The sequence below is a fragment of the Sciurus carolinensis genome, chromosome X (assembly GCF_902686445.1).
Source record: "Sciurus carolinensis chromosome X, mSciCar1.2, whole genome shotgun sequence".
NCBI lineage: Eukaryota > Metazoa > Chordata > Mammalia > Rodentia > Sciuridae > Sciurus > Sciurus carolinensis.
The window spans coordinates 112,596,251-112,619,958 of NC_062232.1; the positions used below are offsets into that span (position 1 = coordinate 112,596,251).

At 35.2% G+C, this 23,708-nt stretch overlaps 1 protein-coding gene across 1 annotated transcript in view; it reads right to left on the bottom strand.

The window, feature by feature from the left end:
- Positions 1-23,708, bottom strand: part of Gpc3 (glypican 3) — a 415,144-nt gene that overhangs the window by 189,546 nt on the left and 201,890 nt on the right. Inside the window, exon 3 of the mRNA XM_047535930.1 lies at positions 6,099-6,793. Within this exon, the coding sequence (XP_047391886.1) occupies positions 6,099-6,793 (695 nt within the window). The remainder of the gene's footprint in view (positions 1-6,098; positions 6,794-23,708) is intronic.

Genomic DNA, 23,708 nt, shown 5'->3' on the forward strand with positions numbered 1-23,708 from the left:
ATTGCCAGTAGAAAAAAAAAAAGGATAGCAGCCTATAAACATCTTTGTCTTTCCAGAAATGGACCTCATGTAAATAAAGTTGCTTACCACTGTTCTGGTGCTGACCTGCAGACACTAATTTGGTAGTGAGCCATTTACTTGGTTTTTGTCATTTTCAAGTCACTTGGTACTGAAAATGACTTGTATGAATTCAGACAAGGTATCTCTATCTGAGAGTAAAAAATGAAAGCCCAAAGTGATAGCATGTGGAGAAAAACACTGACAATTTGACACCTGAGAAATGACCTCAACCTTCAAAAGCAGAAAGGAAGTTGGGGCTAATCTTGGAAATTTTGATGAGTTACACTCACTCAGACAGCAAAATATAAGAATTTGATAGTGTGAATTATTATTGAGGATCAACAGGAGAATCTTTCCCAGAGCTTCATACCACACATAAATACTGACTTCACTGATGACATCTTGAGAGATCCTAGCAAAGGAAGGTATGTTAGGTTCTCAGGAGGCAATATTACTATGCAAGGAAACCCAATAATGAAAATATGGATATGCTTTTAATATTCAGAATCAAAGGCAGATGCATTAAAAACTACATGTTGGTCCAATGGGTAGATTGTCAACATTGCAACTGAAAGATAAACCATTTCTAATCATTGGCACTACTCACGTGGATTCTAGGCAAAGTCAGAGGCCTGTGAGACTGGATCTTCCATCACCTCTTATCAAAAACACTCCTTCTCTTAGAAACTACTTTGTGCCTTTAAGTGTTAGAAGATGAAAAAACTTGTGCCTTTTAGTACTTTGTTGGGAAATTCTATAGGAAAATTCTCCAAGGAAAGGGAATGAACTCAAAAACTGATTGTGCAGCTGGAAAAACAGTAGGGAGTAATACAGGATATTAAATAATAAAAACCTATTTACCTTGTGTGTGGGGAATGAAGAGTTTAGTGAAGAGAGAGTGGAACTATTTGAGAAAATAATACAGAATAATGGTTTAAGAGAATGAGCTTTGGTGTCAGACAGATCCAGCATTGAATCCTAGCTCTGCCACCTACTACCCAAGTGTCCCCTGAAAGCAGCAGCAGAGTCATTCACGATCATCTTTCCAGATACTCCCTCTGACCCACAATGTCTATCATAGTACTTCTACAATTTGATGCTCAATAAATGTTTCCTGAAATGAATCCTCTTTCAAATAGTTCTAACATGGGTACCACAATGAGGAAAGAAAGGGAGAAATATAGTGATGGTAGAAAAAGTTACAATTTTGCACAACATTCAGTGAAGCATTATAGCAAAACAAGGTCATGAAATCCTAGAGAGGAAGCACTGACAGAGACCTGCTGAGATGAATCAATAAAGAAAGTACACGAATACAGGTGGCAGAAGAAAAGTGCAAACATCCTTGCAAGGATATGTAAACAATTACTTTGAGGGCTAAAAAAAAATTTGTAAAAATTTTGAGAAACTTTCTGTGCAAGGGATAACTATCCAACATGCTGATTATTACTCAATAAATGAATGAATTTTATGTGGAATGTGCAATGGTTATGCATGTAGTCCATACATAGGTATATGGAATAACAATAAAATTATTTTCAGAATAAAAACACTTGCTTTTTGGTGGTTCTGGGAATTGTACCCAGGGGAGCTCTACCACTGTGCTCCTTCCCCAGACCCTTTTATTTTATTTTGAGACAGAGTCTCACTAAGTCGCCTAGGCTGGTCTTGGACTTGCAATCCTTCTGCCTCGGCCTCCCAAATTGCTGGGATTATGTGTGTGCACCACTGCACCAAGAAAATAGTTATATTTTTAAAAGAAGGGTGTCATTTATCAATTTGGGTGTAACAACAATGCTCAAAATATATGTATTGCAAACTGAAAATATCTGTAGTTGCTTCACAGTATAAAGTGTGGATTCAATAAAATGATGATAAATTGAACAGTGATAACTTCATCCAAATACTATTAAAGATTTAATCAATATTCACTAGGGTCAAGATATTTATCCCAGGTTGCAAATGTATTTGAAGAGTCAACACACACCTATTCGTGGTCCCTTACTAATATTTTCCTGGACTTTTCAGTACAATTTTTTCTTTCTTCCTCATTCCTCCCCCCCTGCACACACATATATTTTCCTATAATTACTAATATTTTTCTCAATTTATTTGGACTTAAATAATATTAAGAGATCTTGGCACCTAAAAATAAGCTTAAGGGTCTGGGCATGTCATTCATTGGTAAAGTACTTGTCTAGCATGTGAGAGGTCCTACTTTCAATCCCCAGGACTACAAAAACTAGTTTAAGAAAAACCTATTTTCCATTTGGCACTTAGAAGTATGTAGTAAGAAAGGGTACTAGGATGGGGTTTAGTGAGTACTTGTCATGTTCCCAAAACTATCATTTCATTTAATCCACATATATCAACTCCATTTTTAGATGAAGAATCTGAGGTCCTCACTTTGAAACTCACTACCTCAGGCAATTTACTTCCAACCTCTGGGCCTATTTCCTTTATCTTCCAAACAAGTTGGCTGAATTTGCTCCAAAGGGAGCGTCAGAATTAACTGGGACACTATTTAAATGACAAGTTCTCTGGTCTCTCCACAGACATATGATATTAGATTCTCCAGGGGTGGACCAAGTATGCAAACTGGATACTTACCACCTCCAGGGGTGTAACCAGAGATAACATCCCAACATTTGTCTGCATGCCTTCACTTGCGAGTCTGAGGGACTGATAACTACCCTAGAAGAAACTAAAACTCTAACAACCTATACTTATAAAAATCTAACAGTGCCACATTCACTTAACAGGCTAAAATGACCATCACAATCTGGAGTGGATAATAGCCACTAAAACAACTGGGCAAATCCCTGCCTGGCAGACCTCATCCCATACTTATAGCTAGCTACAAAGGTTGACCTAGCTTATCTTGAGCACATTTTGAAAGAGGTCTCTCACTACATTCCTTTTCTTTGCCTCCTCCCTCCCCCAAGCCCCTTCCTCTACTCTACTGGCCTTCCTTCTATTTTCATGAGATGCCCTCCGGTTTTTTCCCTTTTCTCATTAGAACTGAATCTTAGGCAGGACTGACTGGCAGGATTTTCCATTTTATCACAACAGGAAGGTAAGGGTGCTCCAGCAGAATCTCATTAATGCTTTAGTTTTAAATCAGCTTTTGCTCTGGGGCATTATGTGGGTTTGTTTACATGAACAGAGTTCTGCAGTCTACCCAGCCCTCTCTTCCTCTCATCTCTATAAATGGCTCTGCCCCTCTGTGGCTCATACAGAGTATGGGCTGGAACACATGTGGCCAATGATTCTCCCACCCCCATCATTTGATACATCTTCCTTAGACTTGGTGATCATAAAACAGGAACCAGGCAGAATCCACATTCACTTTCTGCTTCAGTTTAGGTGTCCCCAAGGGATAGCAGACTTCACACTCTCATAACCAGCTAGGAGCTGGGAGCAATCAGGTCCCTAATGGCCAAAACAGAAAGGGACTGCATCACTGAGCACCTCTTGACAGCCAAGGCTTTTCCTCCTGAATAATGACATAAAATGTACACGCATATGTGCACATGTGCACATGTGCACACACACATATGTGCGTACATGCACCTAAAATGGAGCAGGTTTGGAAACCTGAAATACCTATCTAATATAAGTTCACTATGTCTTTGCAAAATTGTAATGGAGCTTTTAGAGTGAATGTTTTGAAGTGTTTAATAAGGGTCAAAGTGGTATGACAGTGTTAGATTGTAGCAGCAGAAGACCTTAGATTCGACTTCTGGGCTCTTTCATTTATTATATAACTTTGGGTAAGCCTTCCTGAAATTTATTTCTTCATTGTAAATCTATGAGTTTCAACTAGCTAATTTCTCACAGGCTATCCAACGTTCACATTCTAGTGAAATTTTCACTATGGGGAAATGTATTCAGTTACATGTCTGTCCACCAACAAGAATTAAGAACTATGTCTTGGGTAGTTTTGGATACCCAGCACCTAACAAAAGGTCATGCATAAAGCAGATGCTTAATAAATGTTTACTCAATAAACCTTCATGTCTACAGCCACATCATAACAGTGCACTTAATTCCTTACCAGTTCCCCACTTCATATTTTTTCTGTTTAAATGCACTACAGGACATTTGTTGCTATCAAATGACCTTTATCAAAGGCAACCTTTAAATACTTCTGCACCTTGTATTTAACCTTCTCTTCTTATTTTTTCTCCTGCTAAACACATTTCCACGCTCCTGATACCCTTGCTTTGTATCTGATGCACAGTGAACTCTCAATCAGTATTAGTGAATGAACATACGAATGCACTTACTTTTAATTTTTCCAGTTCTATGAAATTTACTTTTGCATCAGGCCCCAGAATCTGCCCTCAAATTATAAAGCAGTCAAGGGAATAATTAGACACTGAAGAACACCATCGTTAGGGTATTTCTGTTCATTTTACCATAAAACTTTTTTCAGCAAAAGTGTTTCAAATGGCTAACATTGTGAATGGGGCAGTTATAGCAGCCCCATAAGTGGCCATGCTGAAGGTTGCATCATTTCTGTCCTCCTTCCTAGTTTAATTCACCAAAGAATCCAATTACTCCTATAATTCTATACTTTCAGAGTTAAAGACAAGGCTAAATGGCCCAATCTGCTCTCCACATTCTGGATAAGCAATGGCTCAGAATACACAGCAGCTGTACTGTATAGAAGCTAAGCCAGGCCAACCAAGCTTGGGTTTGAATCCTAGCTCCTCCAACTTAACCAGCTTTTTAAAATTATTATAATTAACAGTGCAAAATAATGGAATTCTTTGTGAACAATTTCATACATGCATATAACATACTTTGATTGGCTCCACACTCTTATTTCCCTCTCCCCCCCCTCCTAATCCTCTTCCCCTTTCCTAATAGTTCCCCTTCTATTTTTTGTAGATTCTACATATGTGAGAAAACCCACATAAGTGGATTTGAGACCTTGGACAAGACACTTAACCTCTCTAAGCTTTATTTCCTCTAGTGTAGAATGGAAACAATATTATGACCTATCTCATGGGTTACTATAAAATATTATGTGTACTGGCCAGCAGAGCACCTGAGCTGTTCTAGGAGTTCAAGAAGGATAGTATATTCTACTATTTTGCCACCTCCTACAAAGCTGGCAGCATTCAGGAATCAGTCACTACCTTAAGGGGATCTGGCTGGTAGCTCTTGGCTGGTTCTGTTCTGCATTGGAAGAATGCCTTCTGTGATTTTGTGACAAACAATGACTGAAACCAAGAAACTAGCTGACTCACTTATAGAATTGTCCTTCCCCCATCACAATTCCATGAGGCTTAAAGATTGTTATTATCAAACCTACACATGTGTATATTGGGGAACATGGATGTTTTGCTTTTCTTATGTTCTTGTGTAGGTTTAATTAGTGGGTACTAGGTGAGTCTTTTGTGTTTAAATTCATTACTCAACATAGCGATGTGGTATACATAATTAAGAACATAAGAGTGAAATCAGAATCAGAAAAATTGATGATAACCAAATTAAAGGGAGAATCGATCAATTTCTGAATTGTGGCTCTTCCACTAACTAAATGGGTGCCCTTGGACAAGCTGCAATTTCACTAAGTTTCGGTTTCCTTGATTATGAAATTGAGATAATATCTCCCACTTCACAGGATTGTCATGACAATTACTATAACTGACAATAATGGTTAAAACAGCTCACATTTATTAAAGACTCACTATGTACCAGACAGATACTAAGTGCTTTAACACATGCTATTCTCTATAAAGAAGATATTCTTTTTATCCCTATTTCATGAATTTGGAAAATGAGGCTCATAAACATAAAATGGCTCCCCAATGTCCCACAGCAAGGAAGTGGGTGGAGCTATAACTCTAAGCTAGGTTTTATGACTCCATAGTCTGCAGTTCTAACACATTACCTAGCTCTGTGAGGTCATTTAGTCCATCTGTTATCATGGTCCACCCTCTTATTTTTTCACTTCTATCTATCAGCACCTGCTACTAGACAGGCCACCCCCACCAGTACAGCCCAATCCACTGAAGACTACTCACAGTGGTGGTCAGCTTGCCTCCATTCTTCTGGACATACTGGATGGAATCATGGATTGTCGAAAAGAGACCAAGCAGGACATTCTCCATGTCGTAGATTCTGTACATGCCATTCACAAGTTCTTCAAGAGACAGGATGTATTCTCTCCAGTACTTGTCAATCTCCACCACACCTGCCATACAGCCTTGCATGACCACATTGCAGTAACCACCACAAGGCTTTACCATCATCAGTCCCTGGCAGTAAGAGCAGTACCACATTCTGGTGAGCATACGGCCACAGTCCTTACTAAACTTCAGGTGGTCAGTTGTGTTGATCACTTCAATTCCAAGATTCAGGGCCTGAAGGAAGATTCTAGTGACTTGCAATGACTTGGAAACTTGGGTCATAATAAGCTTAGGGAAATTCCCGAATACTTTCAGGTCACGTCTTGCTCCTCGGAGGCACTCATTGATGTCGATGGCTGACTCAGGAAGGCCTGGGTTCATTAGCTGGGTATAGATGACTGGAAACAGGCTGTCAAACAATTCATTGACCATATCATCCACATTGATGTCAGAACCCAAGATGTAGAGAGACACATCTGTGAAAAATTCACCCACAAATTCAAAAGCTTGTGGGGTCAGGCTTGGGTAGTTATTCTTGAACATGGCATTGGTATAGTTCTTGGCATGGCGAACAACAATTTCAAAGGCCTCTGTAAAATAAGAGATAAAGAAATGCCCACAAATTAAAGCATGAAAATCCAGGGTGTAATTGAATTTGAGATTTCTCTATTGCTGTGGTGATTAAGGTCCCATTTGCCTTAAATAATTGACTCGCATTCATTTCTAGCATTGCCTCTACTCCTGCAATTGTTTGCTCCTATAAATCAATTTTCCTTTCTGAACATCATGTCCAAACTCTGATGTGCACATAAATTCTTAAACACACAAATTACGTTTCAAATGACAAAAGCCGCGATTCAGTTAACATTTCAGCCTTTCATGAAAATATTGATTAAAAATTGGTTAAATGAGAAATTATTTTTCTTTCTCACTGATTTATTCAGTTAAAAAGAAATTATATTTCAGGACATTTCATTTTTAGGCAGAGATAAATATTTGACAACAAACCACATACTGTATAAACTCACATAACAATTTAAGCCTGTTCAGCCCTGGGGGAGAGGCAAGTTATTAGCCAAGAATAAAAGTTATCATGAATTTCATCATTTTTGGTAGATTTTCTCCAGATAGCTTTAAAGGGAGCTATCTGCCAGACTGCCAGACCCGGAAATGAAATTTATCCACTGAAAGGGTATCTGTATGGGAAAAACAATCCACGCACTTATCTATATATTTGATACTGAAAATAATTGCAAGCTGAACATCTGGAAAGATAACTCTGAAGCTTCCTTGGTAAGTTCAGCTTCCACATGACTTGGAAGCCTTATCTACTCTACAGAGACCAGGAATTCATGATTACATCTGCTATCCCAATCCATTGGCATAAGGCCCAATTAGTGTCATTGGTATGAGAGAAAGTAGTAATATCACCATTTCATTTTCTCCAAACCGACACATTCTAGACATAAATTATCCCAAATAATCACTTATGTGCTTACATAAGGGAAGGAAAGACAACTGCAGTAATAGTTTTTTTTTCAAGAAATGAGAGTTTAAAAACAAACAAAAACCCAAGTTTCCTGAGAAGTTTAAAATTAACTTAGTACTTTCTTTCAATTCCTTCCAAAATGCAAAGGTTCATAACAGATGTACTCCAAATGATGCCAATTCATGAGCCTTGAAAAATCAAATTATTACCACTTTCAGACTACTAGAGGGACTGCACTCCAGCAGTTCCTTGGGATCACTTAGTCCAACATTTCAGTCATCTGTGGCACAAGTGAGCTCTAGGTTGTGTCACCACCATCTGCCCTAGATCCCTCACAAGGTAGAACATGCTCCCTAGATTCTTCCCTTGGGCTTATGACATGCCCAGCAATGTTGAACAGATGCCAGTTGAATTCTGTAGAGCTTTCAAGTCCACTTGGGGAAACAATGAGTTTGAAATAGAACTTAATTCTCTACAAAAGTTTCTGAGAATATGTGTTGGTTATAGGTCCAAGGGCAGCTAAAGTGTAATTGTCATGGGGAGACACTAGTTTGTGCTGATCACTTCTGCTTTGCACCTGTGGGACCCTGTGGAAACATTATCCTTTCCATCAATTACTGCATGTTCATTTGTTTTTTTTGTTTAGAACATTAAGCAATTCTTAAAATGTTTTTCTATGGTACTACAATCTTCCTAGCGCCGCATACTACTTTATTCTCAATCCTTGGCCCTAAAAGGTGGGTGAGACCAATACAAAGAATCAGACAATGGATTCTTTAAAATCATCAGAAATTTTGGTATTTAAAAGTTTTATTCATTTTAATTTCATTTAGCAATAATTTATTATATATTGGGTTCTGTGCCAGGTACTGGAGGGTATATAAGTACAAGTTAGATAGAGATAAATGATACACCATTCTTGTCTTTGAAATATTTGCAAGGATGCTGATCATGGCGGTGCAAGTCTGTAATTCCAGATAAAGTTTATAGTTACAGCTACTTGGGAGGCTGAGGTGGGAGGATCATAAGTTTGAGTCCAACCTGAGTGACTTAGTGAGACCCTGTGTCAAAAATTTTTAAAGAATGGTTTTTAAAGTCTAGGGATGTAGCTTGGTGGTAGATTGTCTAGCATGCACAAGGCCATGGGTTCAAACCCCAATACTGCCAAGAAACAAAAAAGACATATTTACAAGATATATGGTTTAGAGTGTACAAAACTTTTGCAAGTATATTATGACAGCTCCTTTCTGTGACAATTTTTAAATGTTTTTATTAGTGTATTATGATTATACATGATAGTGGGGTTCTTTGTGATATATTCATATAGGCACATTTGGTATTATAATCCCATTTTACAAATGATAATACTGAGTCTTGGCAGAGTGAGAGGACGTCCACAGGGTCACACACCTGCAAAGCAGAAGTAACCAGCACAAACTAGTTTCTCCTGGGGCATTTGCACTCTCAGTGTCCTCAGACCCATAGCCAATATACATTCTCAAAAACTTTGGTAAAAAGTTCTATTTTAAACTCATTATTTTCCCATTAGCTTTTCTGTTTCTGAATAGAAATGTACTAGGAAAAATTGCAGCCCAAAGACCAGTAAAGCAGAGTGGCACTTTCACCTTTGCCTTGGGGCATTGTGAAGTTAAGAGAAGAAAAAAGAGTGATGCAGAGATGCAACCCCTGTAGATCTCAATCATCCAAGGCACTAAAAAATATATTCTCTACAAGGCAAATTTTATCTGAAGTACACAGTGCATTTATTCTCTAATGTACAAGATATATAGTAGGGAAATCCCATACATTATTCTGTCAATAACCTCTTCTTTAAGTTTCTGTTACTACTACTACTGAATCAATAGGAAAAGAAAATAACAAAAGATCATGAACTCTTCTGCAGAAAGGAAAAAAAGAATACATATGGTAGGGAGAAAGAACTGGGGGCCCATATCAAAACTCAAACTCACACATGTTCTTTGTTCCAAATTCCATAGATCAGAATCCACTTAGCACATCTCTGGGTTTTGCCCAACCTTCTTACTTCTATATCACAGGACAACAGATCAAAATATAAGTGCTCGGACTGGGGAGATAGCTCAGTCGGTAGAGTGCTCACCTCACAAGCACAAGGCCCTAGGTTCGATCCCCAGCACCGCAAAAAAAAAAAAAATATATATATATATATATATATAATATATAAATATTATATAAAATAAATATATAATATATATAAACATATAAAAAATATATATAAGTGTTCAAGCAAAGGCTCTTGGGGGACACATAGGATCAACACTATAACCAACACAAGGTGGAAAGGGAAACTTTTCTAGGCAACTTCAAGTTTCATAAAATGAAGCCAAGGGCTAAAATAACCATAAGGAAGTTTGGTCCATTGATTTTTTGGTCAGATTATAATGTACACTTCAGCTAGGGGAGGTTTATCTCTGTCTCTTTCCTGGGACACAGTCAATATATATGTCCAGGCAATATTGGAACAAATGATGTAAAATCATTGAATAGAATATATTCTAATTTTTTTACAATATAGAAATATACATGCTGTATATAAATTTGTTTAATAAACTGAGTTAATACACAGTTCTGATATAGCAAGGTTTCTACATTTCCAGATGTCCCCGTCACCCTCCTGGTCTTCAATATTTGGCCACGCTATAGTTTTATCAATGTCCTCATTTAAATTACAGAGCTCAAAAAAGGACAGGATTCTCCAGATATAGTTTGACAGATGAAGTGTACAATCAGGCTATCATCTCTCCTTAAGTGTTTCAATAACTTCTTATCCTACCCTCTAGGCCATATAGCCTATTACAGTAGCAAAATGACTGTGCTTAGTATTTGGTGCTGATGTTGCTGCATTCACACCCAGACAGAGGAGATGTTCTTTTATGGACCTTTTCAGAAGTAGACTGAGAATTTATAAAAAAAAATAAGGACAGTATATGTGGAGTTGGAAGAAGAGAAGAATAAATGAACCATGGAATCTCTTTCAAGCCCTGTAGAATAAGAAAGTCCTTATAGAAGCAGGTTATTTTTTTTCAAGGAAGTTTTCCCTACACTGTAAGAATGGCAAATATTTTGTAAGAAGAAATTGCTTTTCTTTTACTTTCTTGTCTCCATCTTTTTTCTTTTAGTACTGGGGATGACTCTAGGACATCATGCCTGCTAGGCCAGTGCTCTACCATTGAGCTACAGCCCAACCCCAACAACATTTTATATTCCTAGGATAAATGCCTCTCAACTGACTCAACTAAAAATAGTTCTTATTTTCAAGCACAGGTAGCTTAATGAAAAAAGGAAACTAAAATTTATGAGGTACTCGCAAGGCATTCCAGGATATGGGGTAAACTTTTTCATATCTGTCCTTTAATTCAGCTTTGACATAACCTTATATGTTTGGAATTACTTTTATTTTTCTGGTGAGAAAATTGAGGCTGAGAAGTTAAGTGACTCACACAGGTAATTATCTCCAGTTAAAGGCCAGGGCCTGAATATAATGTTGGTACACAAATATTTTTATAAATAACTACAGCTTGAGTGTAGACTAGTTTGAGGATTAAAACTTCCTGGGGTCCCAGACCTATGGAATTGGTCATACTTGAATGGGATTTACCTCAAGAATTGACAAAGTTCTCACAGTGAAGATCCAAGAAAAATCTTGTTTTTTGGGCAGGGAGTAATTTTTAAATATTCCACGATAATTTTCCATAACGAATGCTTCCTCTTCATGGGAGATAAAATTTTACTAAATCTTGACATAACTGGAGGAAGGGTAATTAGACAATTGAGCATCCTCTAGACTTCCTGTCCTACCTAGCTCAAGTAAAATTTCTGAAAGTCACAGTTCAAGGAGTTAGAACATGAAAATACTGAGATTACTCAGAAGATTGTAGACACTTCCCCTTAACACCTGATCAATAAATCTAAAATATAGTAATAGTACATTATAACTAAGAGGGTTACAAGACACAGATCCTATTTAAGAGAGAGAGTTTTTAGAGAAACCTAAAATAAATAAGTGAGAAAAAAATTAAGAGGGCACTAGAGGAAACTGAAGCCTCTGGAACTTACAGTAACAGCAAGTATTAAACAGCCCAGCTTCTAATCAGATTAACATAAAACTTCATATTAAATATCTAATTTCTAATTGGACACAGTGACATACACCTGTAATACCAGTGACTCAGGACTCTGAGGAAGGTGGATCACAAGTAAGCAACTACTGAGATACTGCCTCAAGGATAAAACAGTGCTGGGAATGCAGTTCATTGGTAAAGTAACCCTTGATTCAATCCCTGATACAAAATAAAAGAAAGAAAAAAAAAAGAGAAAAAGAAAAGCCTGATGACTTCAAATTTTCTTTGAACAAGCAACTAAAAATCATGTTTAAAAGCAAGATAAACACAGTCTGCAAATAGAAAGCAATTATCAAAACCATATTCAGATATGGCACAGATTTTGGATTTATCAAACAGGGAATTTAAAATAACTAAGATTAATGTAGCAAGGGTATTAAAGGAAGAAGAGTATGCAAGAACAGAGGGGTGGTTTAAACAGAGATGAAAACTCCAACAGATACCAAAAGGATGCTGGAAATCAAACACACTAAAACAGAAATGAAACATACCTTTCATAAGCTTATCAGTATACTAGAAACAACCAAGATAAAAATCAGTGAGCTTGAAGATATGTCAATAAAAACATCCCAAACTAAAATGGGGAGAGAAAAAAAGGAAGAGCTAAAACCAAATCCAAGAATTCCCAACATTTAAGGTATAAAATATGTGTAACTGTATTTCCAGAAAAAATGGAAAAGAAATATTTCAAGACATAGCAGTCACAAATTTTTCAAAATTCATGATAGATATAATTCACAGATCCAGGATGCTCAGAGAATGAGAAGCAGAATTAAAATAAAATATCACTGCTGGGCATATATTCAAACTACGGAAAACCAAAGATGAAGAGAAAATCTTTAAAGAAGCTGGGGGTCGCCTTATAGAGGAATAAGGATAAGAATTACATCAATCTTATCAGATCCATGAAATCAAAAAGGGTAAAGTGAAATATTGAAGGTACTGCAACAAAGAAATCCCATCTGCCTAGAATTCTGTGTCCAGTGAAATTATCTTATAAAAGTAAAGAACAAATACTTTCTCAGACAAACAAAACTGGAGGGAATTTGTCATCAGTAAACCTACCTTGCAAGAAATATTAAAAGACATTTTACAGGAAAATCCATGTAGACCAGAAAATCAGAACTACATAAAGAGTGTTAAAGGAGAAATAAATGAAAGTAAATAAATTTTTCTATTTCTTTCTTAGCTAATCTATCACTGTTCAAAGTAATTTTAGAAACAATGTACTTAGTAATTGTAAATAAATAAAATGGGTAAATAAAATGAATGGCAGAAATGTTATAAGGAGTGAGAGAGAGGAATTGAGAATACTACATGACACAATCCCAGTGAAGTAATAGTGTGTCATATGAAAGTAGACACAAAATAGTTGTATAAAAATTTTTAATGAGTATAATTGATATGCCAGCATAGCAGCAAAAGTGAACTTAATAAAAATGTTCCATAAAAACTAGAGAAGGAAGAGATAGAGAGGAAGATTTAATAATAATAACAAAAATTTAGAAGTTTGGCATGGTGGCATAAACCTATAGTCCCAAACTACTCAGAAGGTGGAGATGGGAGAATCACTTGAGTCCAGGAGGTCAGGGTCAGTCTGGGCAACATAATGAGACCCTGTCTCAGACAAATAAAATTTAGTAAAGTCAGAACATAACAATAAAAAAGAGCAAGTGCAATGAATAGAAATCCATTGTGAACATGGTGGATGTTAATTTAACTTCATCAATTTCCCCCAACTCCTATCCTCTTTATTTTTGCAGTGCAGGAGATCAAACCTTGCATACACTAGGGAAGTATTCTACTACTAAGCTATACCTTCAGGCCTAATTATGTCCTTAAATATGAATGGCTTAAAAATAAATTAAAAGATTGAAGTAGATATAAAAAACAAGGTTCAACTTTATGTTATTGATAGGAAACACACCTTAAATATAATGACACAAATAAAAAAGATATAATATGCTAACACTAATTAAGAAAAAACATTACTACTAACACCACAGAAATCCAAAGAATCATTAGAACAATGATACGCCAACAAATTTGATAACCTAGAAGAAATGGGTAAATACATGGACACATAATCCTTACTGATTGAATTATGAAGAAATAGAGTACTTGAACAGATCAATAATGAACAAGGTTGACTTAATAATAAAAATTTTGTTATCCAATGAAATCCTAGGACCAGATGGCTTCACTGCTGACTTCTAACAAATATTTGAACAACTAATACCAATTCTTCTTAAATTACTCCAAAAATCTGAAGAGATGGGCATTCTTCGAAACTCATTCTATGAGGCCAAAACTACTCTGATACCACAACTAGACAAGGACACAACTAAGACAAAAGAATGGAAAAAAGTTACAGACCAATATCCTTAATGAACGTAAATGCAAAAATCCTCAGCAAAATCCTAGCAAACTGAATCCAAACAACCAGCACATTAAAAGGTTATTCAGAGTCAGGAGTGGTGGCACATGCCTGTAATCCCAGTAACTCTGGAGGCTGAGAAAGGTGGGTCACAAGTTTGAGGTTAGTCTAAGTCACTTAGCAAGACACTTAGCAACTTAGCAAGACTGTCTCAAAATATAAATAAATTAATAAATAAATAGGAATGTAGCTCAGTGGTTAAGTGCCCCTGGATTCAATCCCTGGTACCAAAAGAAAAGAAGACAAGTGGTTATTCAACATGATCAAGTGAAATTCATCCCATAGATGCAAGGATAGTTCACTAGAGATAAATTAATTTGTGTATCAAATTGTCATACACCACATCCATAAAATAAAGGACAAAAACAATATGATCATTTCAATAGACACAGAAAGACACTTGATAAAATTTGACATCCTTTCCTGATAAAAATATTGAACAAATTACATATAGAAGGAATGTACCTCAATATCAAAAAGGCCATATATGATATATGAGGCCCACTTTCACTACTTGTATTTGACAAAGGAGTGGAACTCCTAGCCACAGCAATCAGGCAAGAGAAGGAAATAAAGGGCATTCAAATTGGAAAATAAAAAGTCAACTTGTCATTGTTTGCAGATGGCATGATCTTATATATAGAAAACCCCAAAGAATTCAACAAAAAACTATAAGAAGTATAAAATTAATTCAGCAAATTTGCGGGACACAAAATCAATATACAAAAATCAGTAGCACTGTTATATACCAATAGAAAATTATCAGAGAAATGAAGAAAGCAATAAATTTATAACAATACAAAGTAATAAATTTAACCAAAGAAGTAAAAGATTTATAAATTTAAAACTGTAAAATAATGATGAAATAAACTAAAAACGACATACATACATTCATACACAAAATGTAAAGACATCTCATGTTCATGGATAGAGAGAATCAATATCATTAAAATGCCCCTAATACCAAAATTGGACCTACATATTCAATGTAATTCCTATCAAGATACCAATGATATTCTTCAAAGAACTGGGGAAAAAAATCCTAAATTGTATGGAATCACACACACACACACACACACACACACACACACACGAAGCGTCCAATAGCCAAAGCCATCTTGAGCAAAAAGAATAAAGCAAAATACATTACATTTTCTGACTTCAAAATATACTACAAAGCTGTAACAATCAAAGCAGCATGGTGCTGACAGAAAAAGAGAACCACAGGTCAATGGAACAGAATATAGATCCTTGAAGTAAGTACACACATTCGCAGTCAACTGATTATTTATAAAGGTGCTAAGAACACATACTGGAAAAAGGAGAATCTTTTCGATATACAAGCTGGGAATATTGGATATCCACATATAGAAGAATGAAACCAGAACACTGTCTCTCTCCAGTTACAAAATATGACTCAAATAGATTAAAGATTTAAATATAAGACCTGACACTATGAAACTACTAGAAGAAAAAATAGAGGAAATGCTTCAGGGCATAGGAATGGGCAAGGATTTTTTGGACAAGACTCCAAAGCACAGGAAACAAAATCAAAAATGAACACATGGCATTATATCAAAGTAAAAACCTTCTTCACAGCAAACAATCAACAGAGTGAAGAGACAACCTACAAAATGGGATGAAGTATTTGCAAACTCTCTATCTGACAAAAGTTTAAATCCAGAATATATAAAAGACTCAACTCAATAGCAAAATGAAAACAAAAAAAAAATTAAAAATGGGCATTAGATCTAAATATACATTTCTCAAAAGATATGCATATGGCTAAGAGGCATAAAAAATGCTCAATATCACTTATCATCAGAGAAAACAAATCAAAACCACAATGAAATATCACCCTAACCCAGTAAGAATGGTTATTATATAAAAGTCAAAATATATCAAGTGCTGGTGAAGATATGGAGAAAAGACAAGACTTGAACAGTGTTGGTGGGAATATATATTAGTATAGTCATTATGGAAAATAGTATGGAAGTTTCTCAAAAAAATTAAAAATAGAACTACCATATAATCCAGCAATTCCACTGTTAGGTAACATCTAAAGGAAAGGACATCAGTATGACAAACAGACCTATGTATTCCCATGTTTATGTGTCCATCAAATGATGGATGGATAAAGAAAATATGGTATGTATATGCCATGAAGTACTTACTATTCAGCCATAAAAAGAATGAAATCCTGTAATTAACGACAATATGGATAGAACTGGAGATCATTATGTTAAGTGAAGCAAGGCAGGCACAGCAAGTCAAATACATAATTTCACATGTGGAATATAAAAAGTTAAGTGTAGAATGTTCTTACTAAAAGCTAGGGACAGTTGAGGGAAGGGAGAAATAGGAAGACGTTTATTACCAGGTACTGAGTTATAGTTAGGAGTAAGAAGTTCTGCTGTGCTACTGCACAGTAGGGTGACTATAGATAACAATAATATACTGTATATTTCAAAAAGCTAGAAAAAAGAATTTTCAATGTTTTCCCCATAAAGAAATAAAAAATGTTTGAGGAGGTAGATGCTTTTAACCTAATCTAAACATCATACAATATATATGTGCATGGAAACATCACATGGTACCCCACAAATATGTACAATTTTTGTTTTATGTATCAGTTAAAATGTTTGAATCTAGTTGAGCTCAGTGAAACCTGCCTGTAATCCCAGCAACTCAAGAGGCTGAGATAGGAAGATCACAATTTCATGGCCAGTCTCAGTAATTTAGCAAGACCCTGTCTCAAAATAAATAATAAAAGGGACTGGGAATGTAGCTCAGTGGTTAAAGAGCCCCTAAGTTGAATCCCCAGTACCAAAAAATGATCTAAATCAATTTAAAGAAAAAGAGAAAAACTGAAGTAGACAAATAAATTTCACACTAAGCACACTATACAGGAGGGAAAATTTTCAGGGATTAAGACATTACTTTATGGCAAAAGGGTCAGTTCTCCAAGAAGACATAATGATCCTTAAAGTGTAGCAACTAACAATATATGTGAGGCAAAAGTTGGTAGGTCTGTACAAAGAAATATAAAATCCACTATTATAGTTGTATACTTCAATGTCTCTCAGTACCTAACAAGTTCATTAGGCAGAGAACTAGTAAGAATATAGTTTTTTGTTTTTTTTTTTTTTACGTTTACATAGGGTAATGATGTTTATTTTATTTTTCCCCTCCCCCCACCCCTCCCACCCCTCTTTTCCCTCTACACAGTCCTTCTTTCCTTCATTCTTACCGCTCTCCTTAGCCTAACTCTAAACCTAACCCTAAACCTAATGCTAGCCCTGAATAGCACCATCTATCAACTGGATCTAATTGATGTTGATAAAACACTTCATCTATCAACAGCAGAATATACATTCTTCTCCAGCACCCATAGAACATCCACATTCTGGGCCATAAGATACATCTTACTAAATTTTAAAGCACAAAACTTATAAAAAGATTGTTATCAGATCACAATCGATTTAAACTACAAATCAGTAATAATAATAACAGACCACTTCCACTCACTTGCAAATAACACATGGGTGTTCCAGGTGTAGCTAGTGGTAGAACACTTGCCTAGTATACATGACAGCCTATCCTATTCCTAGCACCACAAAGCAAAGTTAAAAAACAAATAAACAAACAAAAACACCAAACAAAAACCCCACATGAGAGAAAAAAATTTTTGTTGTTGTTGTTGTTGTTGCTTTTTTTTGTGGTGCTGGGGATTGGTCCCAGGACCTTATGCTTCTGAGGCAAGCACTCTAACAACTGAACTATATCCCCAGCCTGGACAAAAAAAATTAAGAAAAAATTTAATTTGTTTAACAATACAAGTTGTGAGATACAGTGAAAACATTGTTTTCTATGCTTACAAACTTGGTAAAATTGATGGAATGGACCTGTTTCTTGAAAGCCACAAACTACTAAGATTATACAAAGAGAAATAGATAAGCTAAATGGACCTATATTTATTAAAGAAGGCGAATCAATAATTAATAATCATCCTTAACAAGGTAAGGATGTTCCTCTCTCAACACTTCTACACAACAGTGTACTTAAAGTCCTAGGTAATGCAATAGTCAAGATAATAAAATTAAGTTTGTATAGATAGGGAAAACTATAAAACTCTGATGAAAGAAATCAAAGATCTAAGTAAATGAAAAGATAGTCAATGTTCATGGATAGGAAAACCCAGCATTATTAAAAGGTCATTTCTTTCCAATATGATTAATAGACTCAATGAACTTGCAATCAAAAATACTGGCAGGTTATTTTGTGGTTATCAATATTAATCTTTATGTGAAAAAGCAAGAGAACCAGAATAGATACCATAACACTGAAAAAGAATTAAGTTGGAGGATTGGCATGATCTAAATTCAAAATTCCTTTGAAGTTATGGTAAGCTGGATGTGATGGTATTAGTGAAAGAATAACAAAATAGATTAATGAAGGCAGAGCCTAGAAATAGACCTACACACAAAAATAATCAACTGAAAAGCAAAGGCAATTCAATGAGGAAGGAATGGTCTTTCCAACAATAATGCTGGAATAACAACATCCACATGCAAAGAAATTAATCTACACACAGACTCTTCACCTTTATAAAAGTAACTCAAAATTGATTCAATATTTGAATGTAAAATTCAAAACTATAAAATTTTTTGAAGATAATATGGAGAAGATTCTGATGGTCTTTGGCTTAGCAATGAGTTTTTAGCTATAAAATTAAAAGTACTATCCATGAATTTTTTTAAAAAATTGATAAATCAAACTTTATTAAAATTAGAGACATTTATTCTATGGTCCTAAAAAAATAAGGAGAAAAGCATTTGTCAAGAACATAAAAGATAAGTCATACCATGAGAGAAAATATTTGAAAAGTACATATATGATAAATCTTATACCCAAATTGTACAGAGAAGACATATAATTTAATAGGAAGAAAACAAGCAACCCAATTAGAAGATGGGCAAAATATGTGAAAAGACACTTTGGCAAAGAAAATAAACAGATGGCAAATAAGCATAAAAATAATACTGTCATATTTCATTAGGAAAAATGCAAGTTAAATAATAATGAGATGCCATTGCATAGCTATGAGAATGGTTACAAGTCAAAAAACCAATGATATCAAATTCTGCAAGGATGCAGAGAACAAACATTCTCATTGGGAATGCGAGATGGTACAGTCACTTTAGAAGACTGTTTAGCACTTTCTGACAAAACTAAATCATACATTTACCTTGTGATCCAGTGATTGGGCTCCTTGTTATTGACCCAACTCAAATTGATTTGAAAGCTCATATCCACATAAACCCTGCATATGAATGTTTATATAGTAGCTTTATTCATAAGTGTCAAAATTGGGGAGCAAGCAAAATGTCTTCAGGGTGAAAATGGATAAATAAACTGTGTTACATTCAGAAAATGGAATATTATTCACCACTAGAAAGAAATGAGATATCAAGTCATGAAAAGACATGGAGGAAACTCAAATCATCTTACTCAGTGAAAGAAGTCAATATGAAAGTCTACATGCTCTATAATTCAAATACATGGCATTCTCAAAAAGGAAACATTACAGAGACACTAAAAAGATTAATGGTTGCCAGGGGGTTGAGAAGGGGCACAGAGAGAATGGGAAAATATCTCAAGTTTGGGATTGGAGGGCAGTGAAACTATATTATTTGATATTCTAATGGAGGATACACAAAATTATGCATTTCTCAAAACAGAACTGTACAACACAAATAGTGACCATTAATGTAAACATGGATTTCAGTTCATAATTATCAACATTGGCTCATTAATTGTAACAAATATATCACACTAATGCTAACAATGTTATTAATGCAGGAAACGGAGCAGGGAAAAGGAAGCATGTAAAACCTGTATTATCGGCTCCATTTTTCTTTAAAGCTAAAACTGTTCTAAACAGAGTATTAATTTTTAAAACTGAAAACAAACCTGGACCTTGGAAATTAATTCTTGATGGAACTAGTGACTAGAACCACTGAATGGTGTTAAGTCACTCCCTCTTTTTTCCTTCAATCTGCTTTGACATTTCTTTCAAGAGTTAGGGAGTTTTAGCATACAATAGATGCCATATGGCATCAATGTAATTTTAATTGGAAAAACCACTGGAAAAAGTTAATGGACCAAAACACCCAAACAGGTAACACATTTCAATGTTATTTTTGAATGCTGAATGACTTTTTAAAACTCAGCCACATAGAAACTGCAAGTTTAGGTTGTAAAAAAGACCCACCCACATTTTTAAAAAAATAGTTCATAAAGGAAAGCAAAAGTATTATTCCAATTTTTGTTGGGTTTTTCTGGCTTTTTATGGTTCACATTAATTTAACTTGAATCAACTAAACTTAGAAAAAAGTTGTTATTAAAAGTAAATCATTTGTGCAGGCCCATGACTAGCTTATAAATGTGTTTGTCTTACTTTTTAATTTTCACATGATAGGCTTCTAAACACAAGTTTTATCAATTCAGAGAAAAGGAATGAATAAAAGTAAGAATTTAAAAAATAAAATTTTCATGAGCTAAATTTTCATGTATCATTAGATAGATAGATAGATAGATAAATAGATATAATTTTCCCCCTTAGGCTATTATAGACTAGAGAGGACAATTAAAATGATTCATTCAAAGAATCTTCAGAACTAAGAAGTGAATATCCCTAACCACTAGAAAATTTATGAGTCTGTAACAGTTGACCACATTTTTGCCCCATTATCCCAATTAGTTCCTATCATTTACCCTCCATTAGCTTTCCTGAACAACTAGTTTACTTTCACCTTCTGGACACTGTGATACATATAACTCATAATTTTTCCCTCTTCATATTTATGATGAGAAAGCTTGGAGCCAAATTTATAGCCTACCTCTATAAATCATAATAAAGTTCATGCATTCATTTTGTATTAGAACCTTAATCCCAGTTCCATCTTACTTTCCTACCTATATATTCCTATTTGCCTAATTATTCCTGTGTATTTAAGTTGCAATATATCCCATTTTTATTACGTACATTTTTGAGCACTTTAAATGCTTTTGGGAACAAGGCGGGATGCAAATAAATAAGGGGTTAGTAAACAAAAAAGAAGGAGCAAAGAGAGGAGCTATATGTATCACTTTATGACAAAAAGTCATTGCAATAATATATCCTCATAAGTTCGTATACCGACTATACTAATGCTTGTACTCATCAATAGCCAGGACCATGTCAGGGACTCATTAGCAGCCCATCACTGTCTTTCCTAGCAGCTGACAGGGTCCTCCTTTTTACTCTTTTTTCACATCATAAAAATGTTAGCTAGGTATGGTGGTATAATCCTATAAGTCCCGCTACTCAGGAGGCTGAGGCAGGAGGATGGCAAGTTTGAGGCCAGCCTCAGTAACTTAAGGAGACTATCTCAAAATAAAATTTAAAAAGGGAATATAGCCAAGTGGTAGAGTGTTGGCCTAGCAAGTGTTGTGAGGTCTTAGGCTCAATTCACAGTACTGCAAAAAAAAGAGAAAAATAGACAAAGGTCAAACATATGTCACAACTTTAAATTCAAGCAGGTACTAATAAGTCTGGCTTCATTCATCAAGGCTCAGAATACGTCTGTTTTCACACTGGATTTAGGAATGTGATACCTCTGAAAAACCAGGAAAGCAGCAACAAAAACAATGTAGGAGTACTTCAGATGAAAGTTTGTTTCTTAAGTTGATAAAACTTAATTCTAAGAACAATTTTGTCTTGCAGGAGACACAAATGAGTTTAGAAACCCATTTTATTGTGGACACACCAAGCAGCTCAATTCACAATAGCTAGATTGTGAAACCAACCTAGATGCCCTTCAACAGATGAATGGATAAAGAAACCGTGGTATATATACACAATGGAATACTATTCAGCCATAAAGAAGAATCATATTATGGCATTTGCAGATAAATGGATGGAATTGGAGAATATCATGCTAAGTGAAATAAAACAATTCCCCAAAACCAAAGACTGAATGTTTTCCCTGATAAGTGGATGATGATATATAATGGGGGTGGGGGTGAGAGAAGATTGGAGGAACTTTAGATTATGTAGAGGGAAATGAGAGGGAGGAGGGGGTATGAAAAATAGTGGAATGAGACAGACATCATTACCCCATGTACATGTATGATTACACAAATGGCATGAATCTACATTGTGTACAAACATAGAAACAAAAAGATGTACCCCATTTGTGTACAATGAATCAAAATGTAGTCCGTAAAAATTTAAAAAATTAAAAAAAGAATAACCAGTTCACCTAAAAGAATCTTGTGGACCAGCATTTTTCAGGCTATCACTTCAATGAGTTATTTCTATTGTCTTGGTCTGTTTTTCATTCTCTATCTCCCAGGATTTCACCGAAGCATCCAATTGTTGGTAGACTGAAAGTTTTTACTTATTCAAGGTTCCCATGGTTAAGAAACGATACCCACTAACAGAGGCATCAGGGTCCCATTCTTATAACTTTAGTTCCCTCTGTACAAAATAAAAACTAATGAAATCCAAAAAAGTAAATTTCTACAGTTCCTCCAATAATCCATAGGTTAAATGTTTAAAAAGATCCCAGAGTTCCCCAAATAATTCACTTCATTAAAAATTCTTCTCCAAAAAACATCCTTTTCCAAAGAGTTTATGTGGAGGAGACATGGATTACTATTAACAGCCATGAAAACAATGGCATATGTCTTAGCTAGACCAAAAAACCACTAAGACATATTCTAGGTATGGTCATTGTTTTCTCAACTTGTGAAACTTTTGTTTCATACTGTATGGTCATAATCAAGGCTAAAAACTTCCTTCTCTTAACCACTTACTAACATTAACCATAGCTTAGGAAAATAAAAATGAGCTTTTCAGTACATATTGAATGAAAGATTCCACTCCATAAAGACAGAAAGACTTCATTTAAAGGTTTAAATGCAAACATTCTGATAGTGCCTTCATCAAATAAATACATGTACTCCTTATCAATGTACCTTTAGTTATTAAAAAGAAAGTCAAACACCTAGGAATCTTTTTTGCTGCTGTTAGGAGAATTAATGTGTGTATTTCACACAATCTTGTTCTTTCTTGTCTGTTCTTCTTTCCCCCTTCAACCACTTAGACACTAAATCAGTATCCTAAGAAAGGTCAATTGTCAGTAGTTCATGCAACTATTGTTATTGAGGAAAATTGTGTAAGTAACTTGTTATTAAGGATTACCATAGCACTTTGTATTTCTGTAAGTGCTTCACAGCCAAAGGTTTAGTGACTACAAAAACAACAAACTCCTCTTCCCCAACGTTAATGGAAGATACTTTTTCCTTTTCCTTTCCCTCAGTAATGAGTAATGAATGGTTAATGTTATCAGATCAGAGTTGGTTTAATGTTT